General features: G+C 41.2%; 1 protein-coding gene across 13 annotated transcripts in view; it reads right to left on the reverse strand.

The window, feature by feature from the left end:
* Positions 1-20,716, reverse strand: part of wnk1b (WNK lysine deficient protein kinase 1b) — a 151,169-nt gene that overhangs the window by 8,696 nt on the left and 121,757 nt on the right. For 9 of the 13 annotated variants that reach the window (XM_078165230.1, XM_078165231.1, XM_033614812.2 and 6 more), the window contains 16 exons: positions 19,668-20,598; positions 18,694-19,013; positions 18,534-18,604; positions 18,187-18,243; positions 16,501-16,584; positions 16,360-16,396; positions 16,202-16,272; positions 14,434-14,721; positions 14,036-14,310; positions 13,591-13,666; positions 13,368-13,497; positions 11,458-11,655; positions 10,984-11,076; positions 5,368-5,409; positions 2,090-2,262; positions 1,081-1,137 (listed from right to left, as the gene is read on the reverse strand). In XM_078165230.1, coding sequence (XP_078021356.1) covers positions 1,081-1,137; positions 2,090-2,262; positions 5,368-5,409; positions 10,984-11,076; positions 11,458-11,655; positions 13,368-13,497; positions 13,591-13,666; positions 14,036-14,310; positions 14,434-14,721; positions 16,202-16,272; positions 16,360-16,396; positions 16,501-16,584; positions 18,187-18,243; positions 18,534-18,604; positions 18,694-19,013; positions 19,668-20,598 — 2,903 coding nt within the window. Of the gene's footprint in view, positions 1-1,080; positions 1,138-2,089; positions 2,263-5,367; positions 5,410-10,983; positions 11,077-11,457; positions 11,881-13,367; positions 13,498-13,590; positions 13,667-14,035; positions 14,311-14,433; positions 14,722-16,201; positions 16,273-16,359; positions 16,397-16,500; positions 16,585-18,186; positions 18,244-18,533; positions 18,605-18,693; positions 19,014-19,667; positions 20,599-20,716 lie in introns of all 13 variants that reach the window. The other 4 variants (XM_078165233.1, XM_078165234.1, XR_013490400.1 and 1 more) reach the window with 4 other exon arrangements.

Here is a 20,716-nt window from a genome sequence, read left to right on the forward strand (position 1 = left end):
AGCTAGTTAGCAGCCTGTTAGCAAAGCTAGCACACTGTCATACGGTCTCTCTGAAATCCACTGCAAAAGTACAATTTTTTTAACGTAATCGAGGCAAATTCCAGAATGAAATATTACGAAGGGGAAGAGTTTCGAAGGCACATTGGATATCACAGAGATTCCCATAGGAATGTATGGACCTCTGGTTGCCTCATCTCCGTACACATGGTGTGGAAATGAGGCGTCAGTTCGGATTCACCACACTCACACCATAACACCAACTAAATAACTGATCAACACAGTGGTAGACTAGCAACTCCTATGTTCAGCGAGGTAAAATTACTGTTTTTGTCAGTGGAGTCTCGCTTGGAAGAGAACAGGGTTCTTGGGTTTTGGCAAAAATGCACTTGTTGGGAAATACTGAGCAAACAACTAGATAAAAGAGACTTGGATTAAACTGAATGAGTTGTGTGAGAGTTTGCAAACAGATGTTTTGATATGGTTTTGCTGTTGTTAAATGCAAACCTCTATGGCTTCATTTCAACAAGAATTTTTAAAATTTTTTGATTCTTTCTTCACTGTGCAAGTCTGTGAGAAAACGTTTTCTTCAAGAACTCAATGTAAGATGGTGTAAGTAATTGCAATTTAAATGGTCATATGGGATGGGTAAAGTATTTATTCAAGGTGTAATTACTAGACTGACCAAGGTATAAATACACAATTATTTTTAAAATGTATATTATGAAAACATAAAGAGGGAAAACAGATTTGATTCCTGAGAACTGTAGTCCTGTCTGTAGAAGGGCCATGTGTTAAAATTTATCTACAAGACCTTTATTATTTTAGCTTATTTTGAAACATGTGTCACCACAAACTAACTGCGACACATAAACCAGTGATTTTATGACAGCATACAAGCACTGGATTGATTGTGGGTCTCTTTGCATATAATGCAAGCTATGTATGGTCTGTCTACTGTACATGACATGAAGCTGGAGGTGACAAGATAGGTAGGGGCACAAAAGCTAATTTTTGCATTTTTGCCTTTGGGTCCCCCTAACAGGTTAATCCATGATGTCATGCGGTGTATTTTTAACTAACCTCATAGCTGTGCCCCTGTACTGGGGCCTGCTGCAGCTGTTTGGCACTCCTCTTACCCTGGAAAAAAAGAAATAGCTCAGTTTACTCCCATGCACATTACTTCATAAAACACAAAAATTGAGACTTTATTTTAATCTTCCTCATGAGGTCTTATTCAAGTATCGCCAACTCTATCACTTTGTAGAATCTCTGTTGAGAAAGAATACGATCTGTCTAAAACTGTCGGAGCTGGAAAATACCATGGTCTCGGCCTAATCTCTCAAGAGAATAATCTCAGAGATTTATACTCTGCTGCAGTATTGTGATCCCTCAGCGTTTGACCCTCTGAAGCCACTGTGGGAACGTGATCTGGGGGTTACACTTAGCCCCACAGAGTGGTCTAAGATTTGCAGGAGAATCTTTCCGAAATTAATCTTTCCGAAATGTCTAAAATCCTGAATTTTTTCTTAGCTGACCTATTATACACAAACCAAACAGGGCAGGCCTGAATGGACCCTTATTCTCTTACTTCTGGCTAAAAAGTGTATCCAGCTTTGGTCGTCTGCCCTGCAGGTCCCTACGCTCAGCATGTGGATGAGACAGATATCAGCTCTTGTCCCTTTGGAGAAACTGACCTTGGTATGATCTTAAGATCTCAATCATAAATTGGACAGATTCTGGAAACTTTGGAACCATCAAATTAAACTGAAATTTTCTACAAAACATCTGAAGACTAAATTATATTCCATCTTATATCTTACGGATGGTTGGTCACTGTAAACACACAAAGTGCCCAATGGAAACAGGACCTGATGGAGGATTAGAAAACACATCATCAGCCAAATGCCAGAAGGTTTTGGCTGAAGTTTGTTTACTCTCACACCCACTTTGGCTTTTAACAAACTGCCATTTAGAGTTTAGCCTCTTTCCTCTATCTGTCTTCTGGTCCGTAAAATAAATACAGAAACTGTTGAGTCATTGCTGAAGGAGACGAGTGCTACAGTGAGACGAGTCATAAAACAGCATTAACCTGTGAGAGGTTCATGGCATCTCTGGCCCAGTTGTCCACCAGTTTATGGAGGTCGTCGGTGAAGGTTCCTTTCCTCTGGTGGGGGGCTGACATGTTGGGGGGCAGACACTGGGAACCCCCCTGGCTCTGACCCAAACCGCCTGAACCGCTCACTGCATTGGTGCTATTAGTCCCTGTGGAGGGAGGCAGAGAGAGGAGGAGAGCAGAGGACGTGAGATACTGTTCAAACCAGAAGACGATCTTTGATGTTACGGGAATGAATGAGAATGCACTTCCTGTCTTGACCATGAAAAGGGCTGTTACATGGTGACAGAGGCTGGTTGGGATAGAGTTTTAGGGTAGGTCAGCATGTCAACGAAGTCATATTATTTAGTTGTAATGATGGAAATAATGATGAAAGACAAGAACTTGAGAGAAACTATAACCCTATAGCAACATTTTAAAACAGAACATGGACAAATATGAAGAAAATCTAACCTGTTTCAGAAAATATATTAAAGGGTTACTTTAGTATTTTTCAACCTGGACCCTATTCTCCCATGTTTTTGTGTCTAATGACTGGAGACAATGGTGAAACAGGATGCTATGTAACCACTTGGGACATGTTCACAATGTCAGTTTACACCCACTAATAGTACTTGTTTTTGCCACTGACAGGCTCAGATTATTATTCTAAGTGTCTGACAACATTATGGAAATGATCCTACAACCATAAGAGTTTTTGATTAAAGAGTAAGATAATTTTTGTTTAACCAGAAACAGCCCTGAAATCTCAATCGCCAAACCCACCAGACTCCATTTAAAAAAAACAGTTATTTTATAATTGTAAGACACACTTCATCCAAAGTTGACAGAAAAAAAAAAACCTCACAAAAACCATCCTGGTTTGTCTCCCCACATTTCCAACAATCACCAACTCTGGTTTGTATGAAATAAACCCTTAATTCAATCAGTTAGATGTGAAAATACTCTGGCTTCAAACATGCTAAAATGCCTGTTTATTTAAATGGAGTCTGGTGGGTTTGGCGATAGCGTTTTCAGGGCTGTTTATGGTGAAAAAAAGGATCTTATTTTTCAACAAAAAGGTCTATCTCTGTCGGGATCCTTTCCATATTGCTATCAGACACTTAAAACAATAAAACAGTGGCAAAAACAAGCACTTTTAATGGCATTAGCAGCGTGTATACAGGTATCAGACAGTTCAATTTAATGCTTTTTAAGACCCGCTCTAGATAGATACATAGATAGATATACTTCATTGTCATTCAAATCCACACCATCAACAGGCCACATAAGAACAAAATTTCGGTGCATTGTCTCTGAATAAATTATGGTTAAAACTAAACCTCAGTTCCAAAAATGCCAGTGCAAATGATAAATATTAAATAAATAAATGTAAAAAATGTACATTATGCATAAACTAATACAAGTTCATTGAACTCAGGCCAGACAGTTCAGAGTTCTAGACACCCCTTAACCAAATTCAGGAGCAATTTTTGAACAAGTCATGTCATACTTATTTAAGCATCGCAGGTAAGTATTGCAGGCAATTGGTATATATGTGGTCTTGTGCAGAGGTAGGCAACGTGTTGGAATATAGTTATAAGAGTGAATTAAGTCAACCTACATTTTGCCACCAAGTATGAAGTAAATTGACAGTATCATAGTTTTATTTTTTAAAGATTTGTAACATTAGAAATATGAACTTTTACAAAGAAAGGCTTCATTCATTTTCACAAAAAGACATTTAAAAATGGATAAATGAAATTAGATAAAAATGTTTATAGTAGTGTAGACTTCACAAATTTATATTTAAGACTATTTAATGACTTTTAAGGCCTTATTGTTGTAACACTGAGACATTTAAGACTTTTTAAGGACCTGTAGACACCCTGATTAGACTGACGGTGCATTATTGCCCTAAGTTGATACATTGCAGCCTGTTCTCTCTCGATACTGGACCAATTTCAATAATTGTTGTCTCCATTAGTCACTCGGACACAAAACATGAGAAACTAGGGTCAAGATTGACATACACAGAAGTTACCCTTTAATATTGCATTCTCTAAAGAGTCCCATCGCTGTAAGTTAATGATAAACTGAGCAACCTGTAAAGCTGACATGCCCAGCAGCGTCCAGCCACAAGATGCTCCAACACAACAGAAGCAATGCTGAGCCAGGCCTGCTGCTGATCACAGTTTCCCTGTGCACCACTTGATCTCATGTTTCAATCTACTGTCTGACCATTAGATGGCACTCAAGCTCTGTAACAGCTGGTAGTCTGTTTCTTTTGCCAACCCTGAGCATCAAACTCATCAGAGCAAATTCACTGCAGAGCAAAAAAAGCACACACACTATCTGAGCATGTAGCCGCTGCTCAAGTTAAGATTAATCAAACAATGATATGATACCAGCACTGTCATCATAGCATGTTCTAGATTTCGTCACAGAATTGAACAAGTAACAGTCACACTTATATCAAATCTGGATCCCCAACATTGCAGACACAGCCCTGACAATATGCATGTGTATTTTTTACAAATATATTTTTCATATATCATTCAAGCCAGTGAAAAATTACAGCAAATTAATAAGATTTTCTGTTATTTTACTGTCATAAATACTGCACAATAATCTTTAATAAATAAAAATTCCCTCACATTGTGCTTCTCTATCATCACTCCTTTACTATACCTTAAAACCAGACTACAGTTGAACTTCATTTCAGATATGACACAAGAAAAAACATAATATGCAGAGATTAGGCAGCACTGATCACAGTTGGTCTGACACAAACTGGCATGTCATGCTAAATAAAATGGAGGAAAAATAAGAATGAGGAGACGCTGAGTCATGACTGACTGCAGCAGCATGGAATTCTGGGCAATGTAGTCCAGGCCACAAGCCATGACGAGGGAGGAGAGGAGAGGGCAGAGTGGCGAACAGCTGTTCAAGTGTATTAGTGTGTGTTTGAACGTGTGTGTGTGTGTGTGTGTGTGTGTGTGCGTGTGTGAGCTTGTAGGTGCATGCACTGTCAGATTGAATCAGCGATTTCAGTCATTTCAACAAACTGAGGATTCTCTGATCCTTCATTATCAAAATATCAGAATTGAAAATGTTTCTGTGAGTCATCTTAGCTGAAATAACTGAATCGAACTGATCTCAGATCTGGCAGGGGATCAAAGTTGAAATCAGCGGGAGGAAGCGTAGGAGAGCGAGTGCAAGGGTGGAGGAGGGGACGGATGGAGGGAGGAAAGACCAAAAAGAGAGATAGTTACTACAGAGCTGGTTGCAGGGGCAGACTTTTTTCACCATCTTCCCTGCGCGGCCGGAAGACAACGATCGGAGGATTGGAAGAGAGTCAGAGTTAAACCCACGCCCACAACACCCGACAACCAAACACAGTGCATCCCTGTATGATTATTGAACCTCCAGCAGTCGATAAACAACACTTTGGGGTTGAGTTGCCCAAAAACATCTTTATACACAGTGCACCATGATTAAAGTCCTAGAGGGAGATATTAAGTGTTTATGTGCAGTTTTTAAATGCATGACTTAAAGGCATGAAGTGTGTGTGGTGTGTGTTCTGCACTGTGAGAGAGGCTGACCACAGATGTCAAGTCACAAGACGGCCATCTTGATACTATTGAAGCTCATATCCAGCACTGTGATGAAAAAAAAACAAGAGATCCTGAAAGTCAATGTAATGAAAAACTTCTCCAAATAATGAGTAAGTATCTCAAAATAATGAAATTTCTGGAAATGACTTATCTTAAACATAATGAGTTAGTGTCTAAAAATGTTGAGAAACGTTCTGAGAATAAATTTTTATTAAATGACTCAGTATTTAATTAAATAAGTTGGTATCTCAAATGATGAGAATCTGTCTAAAAAAGAATGACTTAATATCTCAAAAAAGAGAAACTTACTTAAAATAAATATTTATCTAAAAAATAATGAGTTAATTTCTTAAAATAATGAGAAACCTTCCAAAAATAGTGAGTTACTGTCTCAAAATAAGAAACTGTCTTAAAAAATGATTTAAAATAATGAGTTAATATCTAAAAAAAATCCTTAAATATCTATCTTAAAATAATGAGCAAGTAGTCAAAATAATGACAAACTTTCTGAAAATAATAAGTATCTTAAAAATAATGAGAACATTTCTGAAAATAACTGTTCCCAAAATGATTAAATATTTAAAAAAAATAAATTAGTATCTCAAATTATTAAGAAACTTCCTTAAAAGTATAACTTTTCCTAACTGACTCATTATTTTAAACTGAGTTAGTATCTTAAAATGATGAGAATCTTTCTCAAAAATAATGAATTAATATCTCAAAAAAGAGAAACTTACTTAAAGTAAATATTAATCTAAAAAAAAGAGTTAATATCTTAAAATAATGAGAAACTTTCTGAAAATAATGAGTTCATATCTCAAAAAGAGAAACTTACTTAAAATAACTATTTATCTTAAAATAATGAGTTAATATCTAAAAATAATGTAAACTTTTTGAAAATGACTTATCTCAAAAATAAGGAGTTAGTATCTCAGAATAATGAGAAATCTAATATGAATAACGATACTGAAACTTTTGATTAAGTTCATCAATATAATTTCTTATTATTTTAAGATATTAACTAATTTTTGAGAAAATTTATCATTATTTTGGAGATAATAACTGATTTAGATGTATTATTTCATTTAGATATTAACTCATGTTTTTGAGATACCAATTACATTTTTTCATAAAGTTTCTCATTATCTTAAGATGTTGACTCATTATCATGAGATATTAAAGCATTATTTTTTACAATGTTTCTCATTATTTCCCCATACTAACTCATTATTTTGAGACATTTTCTCATTATTATGACTTACAGGATTTTTTTTCTCCTTCACACTGGTTAAAATGAACTTCCATATTATCCACATGAACAACTGAATAAAGCAACTTTTCATTTGACATGGCCAAGATAAGCAGGCAGACTCCTGAGGAAGTGCAGACACCAAACTCAAGCACACTTTGTTGACAGATACTGTAGGGGCAACAGCCCACTTAATACTGGAATATAAATGTTTGGTAACCAAAGCTCTTCAAGATAACACTTGTGTTTACCAGTAAACTAAACTGAGTTTTTGCACACCGCTTCTGTTTGTGTTGTGGTTTGAAGATGCTTCTGGGTAACCAACCCCTGATTCTGATGTGTTTCTGAGTCCTCTCTACAGCTCACAGGGCCGTACCAGAACTGGGTCCACTTCAGGATTCATGTGTATCAAAGAACCTCTGACTTGCTGCACACATCTCATGATTTGGTCAGTGGAGTCTTATTTTCAAGGTCATTTAAATGAATAAATAAATTAATTTAATGCCAATGTTACATTACTTGTCTTCCTGAGCTACCTGTTCACAAACAAGAACAAGTTCTGATCCAAAAGACCCAGGTCTGTCTCCCCCCCCGGCTGTGCAGCAACAGGGGAACGGGTGAGGGAGAAAGGGGGTGAGGAAAGGGAGTGAGGGAAGGGAGTAAGGAAGGGAGAGAAAAGGTTTGAGCTGCAGAGGGTTCAGAAGCAATCATCTTCATCAAGTACAAAACATTTCACCGACACTACATATTATGATTATAATATGACTTAAGAAAAACAAGTTCTTAACCTTGAAACAAACAAAAACAAATACAGAAAGACTGACGCACAGTATTCGAACACAACTGTGCTTCAACAAATGAGTCGTTGCAATTAATCAAGTTTAACCAAAACAAATCATAAATCTCCTTTAAAAAATAAAACTGTACGGCAGAAATCTCAAGTCATCAGGTCTCAACTTGCCTTTCCCTGTTAGTCTGCTTGTTCTAACAGAGGTGAAGGTTAGAAATGGAAGCACTCGGGATTTAAAATGACTGGCACACAAACAAACTATATCATCTATCTCTAACTTAGAAGCACAGGAGATGAAATGTATGGCTGTAACGCTGATTGTCATGAGGTTAAAGCTTATTTGAGTGTTAACAGATTATCAAGGAGCGTTAGCAAAATGGCTAATATCTATGTAAATCTATCGCACAGTGAGGCTACAGGCAAAATCCATGTGCATTTCAGTTTTTTCCAGGAACCTAACCTGCATGCATGCGATCATTTCTAGTTGCTGCACTAATTCTTCTTGATCAGAATATGAGTTTGTTTGGCTGCACTGTAACCAGATACACCTGTTGCTCTTCTGTTGTATTTCTGACAAAGTTGCTGCTCAAAGACTGTTAGCTGCCCTGAGAATTTTGGGACTTAGGCCCTGATCAAACAGAAAGCATTTTAGCAGTTGGAGGTGGCTTCATGTGATTGTTTTTATGTTGCGACGCGCCTCACTTTCTGTGCTCTAATTGCCTGGCACTTTCGCCCGAGTGCTCTGAACTCCTCGAGTTGAAAAAACGTCAACTCAGAGCGGAGAAGTGCCCCGCCTCATCACTTTTATCATCATCTTTTTTTCCCCATTGTCCAATCGGATGATTTGAGAGGCAGCCTTCTATAGTCGTCACAACAACAAGTTAACAGTTGGTGAACAATGGAGGAGAAATTGGTGGTGGCCCAGAGCTTTACGGCCCGATGATAGACAGCAGGTTGTCAAACTGCCCCTGAGTCATCCTAAAATATGCCTGGAAACGGACATCATTGAGGGGAAGCTCCTGGACCAACTGGTGGTGCTCCCCGTGACCCACACTCTTTATTAGGGTCTCATGTACCCACACAGATCTCTGTTTCCCTGTGACCAAAACTATTTGCTGACAGCCTGAGCTGAGCAAGTATTCTCTACCTGAACATTTTAGCGACTAGATACTAATTACGGTGAAAAAGAAAAGGTAGATTGATTCCACGTGAAGGTTAATGTAAGGACATGATGGGGTGGTTGCCTGGTAACAATAAAAAGGTGCAGCAAGGGTTTTTTTTTCACTTGTGGCATTCAATTAAAATAAAAAGGCAATGCAGTCTGCAGCCTGCAAAATGCTCTCTGTGTGGTTGGGGCCTTTACCTCTTCTTGTTAAACTGAACTCTTAGCAATATCACCAGGTGCTGCCAAATCAACCAGGACTGAAACTATAAAGATGATAACTTTAAACCAACAGAACCTCCAACCCATACAGCTGCATAAATCATATGTTCCTCCCCTCTCATATAAACTACAGGAATGTTTCCTATATTAACTCCCCTACCCGTAGACGACAGAATAGCTTGTATTTGGTCATCGCAGTTTTAAACACGTAGTTTATGCACCATAACTATATGGTTAGGTTTTGAAAAAGATCATGGTGGCGCTCAAAATAAATTTGATTATTACTAAGTTTAGCAGCCATCAGAGGTCGCTGCCGAACAATAAACTTGGGTCGCATAAGCTGCTTGTACAAATGTCCCGTGGTCTCGATTATAAACATCGCGTATGCACAAAATGAGGCCTTAAAGAGGCGTACACCACTTCTAACGGCCAAGTTGTGATCTAGAAAAACAGACTTGATGGTAGAAACTTTGACCCATGCTTATGAACACTTTGGAGACAGCAAATTGGCGACACAGATGGTGAGGTAGAAGCCTGATAGTAGAACCTGTTGAATACTTTTTGGCGCATGCCAGTTTTTGCTTTTGTGCTAACGTCAGTGGTGTAGTGATAGTTGAAGAGGTGGGTGTACTATTAGGTAGATAGGTAGGTTACCGATGAGGAAATGGGCATACTCTCCTATACATTACAATGGCTGTTTTGCTGATAGGTGGGTATATTGTCACTGGATAGACAACGAAGTGGGTATACCCTGTATACCTGAGTATACCCTCCACTACACCACTGGCAAACCTATATTTTTAGTATGGATCCTATGCACTAATTTATAAACGACACCCCTGGTCATATTTTGGAGGACAGTCTCCTTTAAAGACATTGGTGAAACCTGAGTTTCCTGTCACTACTTTCACTGAAATATAAAAGTTTTATGTCATAGAACATCACAGTTTTTGTCTTTTGGCTGCTACGCTCCACATAGCCACTAAAAAGATAACATGTTATAATGAATATGGCGGTGCAATTTGTTGACAGCCTTTTAAAATGTTACTTCACACAGTAAACACTTTGCTGGGTCCTTTCTCTCAATTATGATGCTATTATTTTATTTTTGATGATGCTGTTTTTCCCCACAGCCCAAAGTGCACAAGGCAGGCACTGAATCCAAACTGAATGTGAATGGCTTGTTTGTCAGGGACGACTTCGTTAAAGAAAAGAAAGAAAGAGAGAGAGAGAAAATACTGAGAAAAAGAAAGATGAAGAAGAAGATTAAAAAAGTAAGTGAAGATGACTATGCCAAGCTCAACTATTTAAGAAAGACTATATTTGTTTTTGTGCTACTTTGTGTGTCCTGCAGAAAGGTCTTATCTCTATTTCCCTTTCTTATCAAACACTGTTTTCCAACATACACAATGGGAATGTTTGTAGGGTAGTTAAGTAATAAATGTTAAAATAACAAGCAGCTGATTGCTAATTTTAGCTGTGCAAGGCAGCAAACCTAGCTCAAAGCCCCTGATTTAAGCCAGAAATCTAGTTTGGTCATAAAATTTGAGCACTTAGCAGTGATAAAAATCCATCAGGTGCCCAAGTGTAAGCCTGGGTAAATCAGTGTTTTCTACTACTGCTTGAAAAGCTGACTTTTTTGGAGACACCGGTGTTCTGCAGGACACTGGTGACACCACAAGCAGAGAGGGTCTTCCTCCATCAAAAGAGAAAACCTTCAGGAAGACAGGATGACCGTGACTTGACAGATACAAGAGTAAAATAAAAAAAAAAAAAAAAAAAAAATTAGAACCAAAGTAAGTACAGGAGACGGGTCAAAAGAGAAGAGCAAAGAAATAAAGCGTTACACACAAAGAGCCAAGCAGGGCGTACTCAGAAAGCGCGTCCTCCTGCCGCCAGGCTTGAAGGCCAAACGCTCCGAACCCCAGCTGAACTTTACACAGCCTGAAGAAAGGGGAGGAGGGAAGGAGGAAGAGGAGGAGAGAAGAGACGAAGAACCAGAAAGGCAGAGTGTGGAGAAGAGAGATGAAGAAGATAAAGGGAGAGGAAATGAAAGGAGAGAAGAACAGGTATAGAAGAGAGGGAAGGAGAGAGACGCAGGTGAAGAAGTACAAAGGAAGAATGTAACAGTCAGTTAGCCATCACACTGCTTTACACAGAAAGAGAGACAGGTAGAGAGAGGCAGAGAAGATGTGAGACGTGTCTTTCTGTGAGGGAGTGAAGACAAACAAACTGCATGCATTTGTGTGTGCAGAGTATTTCTGATGTTGTGAGGAAGCTTCATGAGGCCCGCTACAGGCCTGGGCTTCACAGTCGCGTGCCTACCTGGGGTGGGAGCACACAGGCTGGGCACAGAGAGCGCCGCCTCGCTGGTGTAGGCCGAGCACAGATTGTTGCTGGAGGGAGAGGGTTTGAGTGGCTGGAGCAGAGTGCTGCTGCCCGAATCGGCTAATCCTCCTGGGGCTAACAGAGCCAGCTGGCCGGGGTACATGGTGGGGACGCTCTGGGCGGATAAAGTGCTGCCTGGAGATAGCACAAGGCATAGGCAGGAGAGGACAGGGCAGGAACGACACACCGCAGAGACACACACACACACACACACACACACACACACACACACACACACACAGATAATGGACAGATAAGACACCCGTCACCACAGACATTTACAAAGACACAGCCCCACACACATGACCACACAGAGAGAGACAGACGGGGAAAGCAGTCAGAAGTGTTCAAGCTCTGAGCCTGCACCAACGCACACCCACATGCACGTGTAACCAAGCAGATCAACACACCACATATATGTGCACATGGATGCATAAACACAGAGACAGTGTTGCGTTAGGGTAAAAGTTTCGGACCATCCTAGCTGTAGTGTAGGATTCAAGATGAAGGTGAATATTTTGGCGCTGTGTTACTGTTCAGAGGATTAAAGGGTCAGTTCAACCAAATTACAAAGAACACACATATTCTCACCTTCCACTGGTGGTTTCCAGCTATAGTGATATTTTCTGGTTTAATTTGTCCAGGTTTTGGTGAGTTGAATGGAATTTGTGTTGCTTACAACATTAAATATGACATTTTAACAAGATTAATTCTCAATTTATAATTCAGCTGTGCACCTGTGTGTTCTGTGTGGGCTGGTACAGGCACCTCTAATGGACGCTAGGGATATAGTACTGCGGCAGACGTAATTTCACACAGGTGTGTCGGCTTTGATGTCCAATCAAACTTTTGGATTTCTGCGGTACCTGGTGCGTAGTCACACTTTTCAGGAGGTACACAACACGTGTCTGCGACTCTCTGCAAACCACTTTTACAGAAGATGTGCACAAGCTTTTTCACACAAGTACAAACTATGCATAAAAGTCTGAAGCCATGCTAGCAGCTATATTATACTGTACTTTCTGCAGGTACAGAGTTGCTTGAGCTAAATGCTAACATACTACCTACTCACAATGCTAACCTGCTGATGTTTAGTTAGTAGTCTTTACCATATTTACCATGTAAGTTTGGCATGTTAGCATGCTAACATTTGCTAATTAGCACCAAGAACAAAGGAGGTTGGTGTGATTAGTTTTGCAGGTTTTTTGGTCACAAATCAAAGTCTTGGATAAATTAAATTTTGACCTGAAGATGGCGCTAGTTAAAAAGTGTTGATTCAGATATTGTCTCTGAGAAAACATGTTGCTGTTGCACAGTGTTGTTGTCAAGACCATCTAAACTGAAACCGAGTCATGACCAAAAACGGAGTGTATCAAGACTGAGACAAGACCATAACTTTGAGGGGTTGAGATCGAGTCAAGACAAGACAAGGCCAGACCAGTGCGAGTCCCACACTGAACTTCATGTGTGTGAATTTTCCATTGTTTTCTGAGATACAACGTTCTTGAAATAAAATTCTGTGTCCTCTTTGTCCAATAAAGAGACAAGATCGAATAAAGATGAGGGCTGAGAGTTTCAAAAAGTGGACCTGTCTTGAGTGCTACAAGATTGCTGTTGTATTTCTTTAAATGCCAATATTTAGCACTGTGAGCAACATAAACCAAACGTTATCACCACCACTGTGTTGGGGTGGAGGCAGAAATCTTAGAGATGATATCTCAAATCCTGGACAAATAAAACCAACCACTATTTGGCTAGTTACCACCAGAAACCAGTAAGAAATCATGTTTCTTTGGACTTTGGGTGAACCAATTCTTCTTGATCTGAATGTTTAGACAAGAGCCTACCTGGCTGTAATGGACTCTTGCTGCTGTGTGTGGAGCTGGTTCTGGACGATTTGGAGGATTTGCTTTTGGTAGGCCGTCGCCTCCTGCCAGTCAAGCCTATCACTGGAGGGAGCACTGCAGGTGGAGGAACCTACACCAAGACCAAAGAAACAATGGTTGCTTGCTATTTATTGTTGAAGATGCTATTTGTAGTATGTGTATGGATGTGGACGAGATGAGTTACCTTTCCCAGCCTGGTGAAGAGACGGTCTATTTCCTCCTTCTGGCGGGAGTGCAGGGCCTGGATCTCTCGCATGTGCCTGGTGGTACAAAGAGGGAATGAAAAATATGAGGAATAAAATATTGACAGGCTAAAGAGAGAAAGAGATAATGAGGGTGAAGAAGCGAGGGAAGAGGAGGAGGTGGGCCAAGTGTTCTTGGAAGCGCTTAACATCCTTTTTCAAGAAAAGAGGAAGAAGCAAGAGAGAGAAGTAATGAAGGAAAGTGGGTGGTTAACCTCATTCTTGATGGCGAGGAAAGAGGAAGAGGAGAAAAGAGAAGCAGAGCGCAGCCTGCTATTTTTGGGGGCACAGAAGAAGAAGACAGCAAAATAAACCTAATGAAGACGGGGTGAAAGAGGAGAGTGTTGATAGGACAACAAATGTGTCTTTCTCTGAGGGATAATTTACTTTTCTCTGAGGTGGCTGACTTCCCGTTTGAAGTCCTCGTCCTCAAATTCAGAGTCGTTGTCACTGCTGATGTAGGAGTTATTAAAGGAGTTGTTGTTTAGACTCGGCAGCGAGGCTTTATGAGTCCAATCTGGACTCAAAATCTGCACAGGATTACTGGGTCCATTAGCAGCCTGGGCAGTGGCGGGTGGAGGGGTCTGCTTGGGCTCAAGGCTCTGCTCCTGGGCACGGCTCACTGAGAATCTACCGACACGGGCCTCTGTGTTGGTGGTAACCTGAAATAACAGTAGATGAAACAATGAACGACTAGAACTTTAGACAAACAAAGGAGTAAAGGACTGGCTGTTTTTCAGTTCATACATGTGGCAAAGAAACCCCTCGTCAAAAACAGGAAATACCTGGAAGCGCCCGATGGTCGTGGTGGGCTTAGGAGAGGGGCAGGGCGAGGTGAGGGGGGAGGGTTGGTGGGGCACTCCCAGAGTACGTTGCGGGAGTCCATCTACAACATCTCCTCCCTTTCCTCCTCCCCCTTTCAGAGGAGACGAGGAGTCCTTGTGCAGTGTGTTCTCTGGGCTGGAGAGAGTGGAGGAGGACGAGGAGGAAGAAGATGAGGAGGAGGAGGTGGTGGAGGAAGATTCAGTGCAAGCCGGGCGTTGGGCAGGAGGCGTTTCAGCAGCCAATGACACCTAATCAGTGAGAGGGGTGAGGGAATAGGGATGATGTCACAGAGAAGAAGAAACAGGCACACAGTCTTACTTAGCTGCTGATTATTTTGAATATACAGAGAAAAACTGAAATTTCAGAAGTGATCACAACCTGGAATATTTGATTTTTTCAGGTCTAGATGCACCGATTTATCGGCCACTAATCAGCATCAGCTGATATTCACCTTGTTTACTGCCACCGGCCTATCGGAAAATAAGATGACATTCACTGACGGCAGCTGCCGATGTTTTTCCATTGTGTCGCATCAATTTTGCGCGGGCTAAAAAGCATGGCTTGATGGCTAACGTCATTCCGGGGATACCAGAAAATGTGTTTGGGATGAAGAGACATATTTCCCAGGATGGCGTCAAGACAAAAGGACGCAGTAAACTCACTGTCAACGTACTAGTGTTAGCTGTTAGCAGCTGGTGACCGCACCTAACTGCTGACCGAGGTTGCACTGAGTTACATTATGATGCGTTCGAGCTCTGTTCACTAAAAATGAGTCTTGGGCAAAGGTAAATCATAATGTTATCTTGATGTGTTCAAATGTAATCTTGTAAAAATTTGTTTTTGGTAAGAAACTTGAATAAATACAGTTGTTTAAAGGAGAAATTTGTTGATTTTTTGTTTTACAGCAACAATAAATAGATATTAGAGAGGGAATTCCACTGTCACGGAATTACTGTATATCTAGTAAAAATGCTTTTGAAACGCTTATTTAAGAAATGTTTTTCATGCAAAGAAAGATATCGTAAAGTTTGTTTCAAAAGTGTATATGACTGAAGTTGTTCTCATTCAAATGTAGTGTAATCAAGGGCTTAGTGACTCAAAAAAAGTTCAGTTATTTTTTCATAATGTAGACTTCTTTGTTTTCCTGACACAAAAGAGCTACAAAAACAAAATAAACAACAACAAATAACCATCGGTATTGGCCATTGCCAAAATCGTTATTTTAAACATCGGTATTGGCCCAGAATTTCACAATTTGTGCAGCCTATATTTATGATGTCACCCTTAGATCGATAGAAAAGGAAATGCATGTATGATCTGTAGTAGGGCTCCGACTAATATTTTCATTGTCAGTTACTTAGCTTTATATTTAGCTTTTTACTTGGCATTATTTTCTTGAGTTATCACTTTGTCGATAATATATTGGAAAATACTGAAACATCCCTCATGTAATTTGCCAAAAGAGTCCAAAGTGACATCTTTAAATAGTAGTTTTATCTGACCAACAGTCTAAAATATCCAAAGCTGTTTAGTTTATTATCATGTATGACAAAGAAAAGCATCAAATTCACACATTTAAGAAGCATGAAACCAGGTGTTTTGCCTATAAAATTACTAAAACAATTATTCAGTTATCAAACTAGTTGTCAGTTAATTTTCTGTTGATCTACCAAGTGATTGTTCAACTAATTTTAGCAGCTCTAGTCTTTAGTGTGAGGGAAATCTTACTTGAAATCTTCCCAGTTTAATTCCACCTGCAGGATGAGGAGGAGCAGTTGCTTCCTCCAGAGAGAAAGGAACTGAAAGACAGATGTTACATGTATTAAACAGACACATAAAACACAGATATAAAGACAGATAGATTAACAGATTAATAATATACATACTTGGTTGTCCCACTGAAGGTATGCTACCGTGAGAGGCCTGAAGTTCAGCATGAAGAGAAAAGGAAGTGGGTGAGAACTGAGCAGTGTCATTGAATAAGAGCAGTATATACCATGTCATAATATCCAAACGTGTGTGTTTACCTGTGTGTGTGTGCTGACAGGAACAGTCTCTGGGCTCAGCGCTCTCCTTAACTGAGCGTCCAGGTCCTCTAAAGGCTGCTGGGACTAGAAAAAGACAAGATACTCTTTTAGACACACACAAATAAGCAAACACACACACTTACACACACACGCAGGATCAGCCACTGACGTTGATTAGCAACACAAACACAAAGCAGCCTAAAGCACACATATATGGTTACGAGAGCTGGAACATATTTGTTTCACTGACATTCAGCAGCTATGAGTATGTGTGTATTTTAGAAGGCAGAGCATGAGAAAAAGTGCTTTCCTTCCAAGTTTAATCAGACCTCTCTCCTGCGCCAACACACACACAATCACAGATACAGTGGTGTGGAAGGCAAAGAAGGTATTCTGTCCTCCTGAGCCAAATTTTTTGACGTCACCTTTGTTAAATGTTGCTGTTGTCCCTGGCTTCATATGAGTAGAGGCAAAGTCTGCTAGCTGCTAGGCTAATTTATACAATGTAAAATGCTATAGGCTTGTGCTAATAACATTGGCATGTTGTATTTGTGGGAAAAATGTGTCCAGATAAAGACAAGTGTTTGTCTGTGAATGCTGCGAGTTATAATGAAGCTGATTTGTGTTTGAAATTGTCTCTATTTAGCCATGTTTAATGTGTGTTTAATGTGTGTTTAATGTGTGTTTTGGGTGAAACCCCACCATTGACCAGTGTTTTGGAGGTATAACTGCAGAGTGACACAGACACACCACTGCACAAGTATGTGACGTATGAAACCCTGGCTGTCCGAATCTCTGTTTTCTGAGACTGCCATCAGTACACTGACATTTCAAGGCAGAAACACTCAGCCATGGCTTAAACTGCTTATTTCCCTCATGATATGTTTTGTAGAATATAAAAAACACCATATGGACGTGTTAACAAGGCAAAAACTTGATTTTAACCGGAGGTGGTCTTTGACTGAAATGAAAAAATAAATCATTAAAATCAAATCCCTTGTGAGCTTCGACTGCAGCGGGATTATCTTAATCGAACAGGACATGTCTCGCCCATGAGAGTTACATAAGGAACAAGAAGGGAATGCTGGTGACTTGGCAGCTCGGATTTTTAATAAAAGAGCTACAAGTCATATCTCACTGTTCAGTGGTTACATGGACGGACTATTCTTAGACGGCGGCGTTCACAGCCACAACAAAACAGTCTGGAAATCAGAGTCAGTTTGATGTTGTCTCTTCCTTGAGGTACCCGGTCCACAGCCTGTCTGCCTACAGCCTCTGTCTCTCTCTGTCCATGTCTCTTAAACAGCTTCTCTCTGACCCTACTTTCTCTTATTATCTACCATTATTCTCCATTTAAAGTAAAAGTATAGGGATTTCTTTGTAGTTGAACGCATTTATTTGATGTTACATTGTTGAGCCTCACTGTCATTTATCTGTTGTGTTTTCAGCTGCACAGGAAGTAATCTTCTTTTGAAGTATGATGGGTTCATGATGGAGATGAAACATAATGTCTGAGTTTCCTTTCAACGTCTTGTCATATAGGGTTTCACAAGCTATTAAAGTATTCAATAAGCACTATACAGAAGCAGCACTATTCAAACACAACAGACGCAGCAGAATCAGTATGCACACAGTGTTTCATTGCATTAGAAACAAGACTCTGACAAAGAGCAAAAAATAAAACACCTGTATTAGACAAGGTCCAGGGAAGGATGGCAGGAGTTCTGAAGGAGGAGAACTGGCCTAATCCCAGAGACAGAGAGGTGATGTAAAGACAGAGTGGGAGAAATGAGAGAGAAAAGATTTGTAGAGGAGGTTACAAGAATAGTGTTCGTTGTGGAGAATGTTAAAAAGAAATTTTCATGCCAGATGAGTGATAAGGAGAGTGAATAGAAACGGTATAACCTTTGAAAGTGCAGTACTGTAAATTACCTGAGCAGTTTCTCAGCTGACCACAGAATTAACTAAATAATAAAATGACTAGTGCTTTAACTAGATATAAGTGACTAGTATTGCAAAGCTGAATCACTCACCGGTACCCTGGATACAGGAGTTTTGGATGGAGTGGTCTGGCCAAAGGATGAAGCAGGGATGACTGAAGAGACTGGAATCAAAGTCAGTAAGCAGCATTATTAAAACACGGGTTAACTGACACTACCACATATGCAGAAACACATATATCCATCTACATACCAATTGGCGCAGGGGTGGATATCGGTGTTCCAGGGCCCTGGATTGGAGCAGGTGACCCCAGTGACAGGCTGGATGGGGGTTGAGGAGGATTGACCGACTGGCTGGAGCCAGGTGTGGTGACAGATGTGCTGGAGGTAGAGCAGGGGCCCATTGGGGACGAGGTACCTGCCACAGAGGCTCCGGAGGCAGGGTCAGCAGCTAAGATGTCTCCCTGGGTGGACGGCACCCCTCCGCCGAGATCCATGAAGAGAGACCGCAGCTTCTTCTCCAGAGCTTGGATGTCGTCAGGTTTGCCTTGGGACTCGGTGAATGCCTCACACCTGGGAAACATATCAATCAGTGTTTGCACATAATTAAGTGCATAGCTTTTTGATTTTGTGGGAATTATTCAGGAATCTGTATTGGGGGGCAATTCTCCACATCCTGAGGTCATGTCCTTACAGTTCTTAGGGGGGAGCGTCCTGTTTTGATAAACCTTTTAATAGGGGGGGTGGGGGGGGTGCAACCTGGGTTCAAAGCTTTGGTTTGGTACAAAAGTCTGTAGATCCTGAAGGTGCACGTTCTGAATATTCAGCAGGATGGACCCCTGCATCCCCCCGAAACCTACGCCTGTGTTCAAAGAACTCAGATATTCCGGGGGTTTTTTGGGGGCAAAATACATTTTGTTTTAATAGCTTTAAGCCGGTTTTTCACAAGCAAAAATTAGCATTAGCATTACCATAACTGTAAATTTGCCGCGCTAACTATGCTAGCAGATAGCGTTAGGGTTAATCCGCCCTCTCGTCCAAATTTGGTCACTTCTGGCTCCAAAAATATAGGATGACAACGGCCAAATTCAAGGCTTCAAATTGGGAGTCCACAAACCAATGGCTGACATCATGGTGGATACTTCCATTATTTCATACAGGCCATGCTACAGACACAATTTAGTCAGTACCAAGTCCTAATAAGTTAATAAAGTGAACATCTCTTACCTTGCATCACATTCCCCACAGTGTGTGTGCGTCTGCCCAGGCAGGGCTGCCGTCTGTGGCTGGGAGTGGACCAAGGTCGGTTGGACTGAGGGAACATTGGTAGTCACTGGCTGGAGCCCCACAGCAGAGGAGGTGGAGGGAGGTGGAGTGGAGTGGGAGATGGCGGTGGAGGGAACAAGCTGGGGGCCTGGGATGGCAGTGGTGGGGATGACAGTGGAAGAGAGGGAAGGAGTAGAGAAGGAGGTGGAAGAGACTGAAGGATGATCGGCACAGACTTCACTGGCTTGAAGAGTGGAGGAGGGAGGGGAGGATACAAGAGGAAGAGCCTGGCTGGGAGGAGGGGAGGTGAGCATTGTTGGGGGGATGCTGGCAGGCAGTAGAGTAGAGGCAACTGAAGTAGCAATGACAGCAGAGATAGTTTGAGCCTGAGGCTGGGTGAAAGCCTGGGGCTGGATTTGTGCTTGCCCCTGGACATGCACCTGTCCCTGGGGTTGGGACACAGCCTGTGGAAGTGCCTGCGACTGAAGGATGGACTGGTTCACCACAGTGGGAGGAGGGGACGAGGAACAAGGAGGGCTGAGACACACAGCAGGCATAGAGGAGGGGGTTGAGGAGGACGAAGGGGGAGAACGAGTCGCATCCAACACCTGCTCCTGTGCCTGGTTTAAAGTAGAGGGAACAAGTCCAGCAGTTGGATCTGCAGCAGGAGTGACTGTGCTAGCTTGTGCAGGGATAGACGCTGCTGCAGGCTGCAGAGGAGGTTGGGTGGAGTGGATGGCAGGTGGGGCGGTGCTGGGTCCAGTATCGAGCTGAGTCTGGTTCTGTCTGAGCTCAGAGAAGGCTTGTTGCAAGCTGATTGCTCCAGCAGACTGGGACAACCCAACACCTTGGCCGGGAGTGTGGGATGGAGCTGGAGCTGCAGCTGGAGGAACTGGAAAAAAGAGACACTGTGTCAATCCCCAACGTGTGTCCTGATCTTTGACCTGCAAGTACTTACAATATTTGTTTTCACTGGGTGTTATTTTCCACATTTTGGGGTTACAAAGACG

Source organism: Epinephelus lanceolatus, chromosome 23, assembly GCF_041903045.1.
Source record: "Epinephelus lanceolatus isolate andai-2023 chromosome 23, ASM4190304v1, whole genome shotgun sequence".
In the NCBI taxonomy this organism is placed as follows: domain Eukaryota; kingdom Metazoa; phylum Chordata; class Actinopteri; order Perciformes; family Serranidae; genus Epinephelus; species Epinephelus lanceolatus.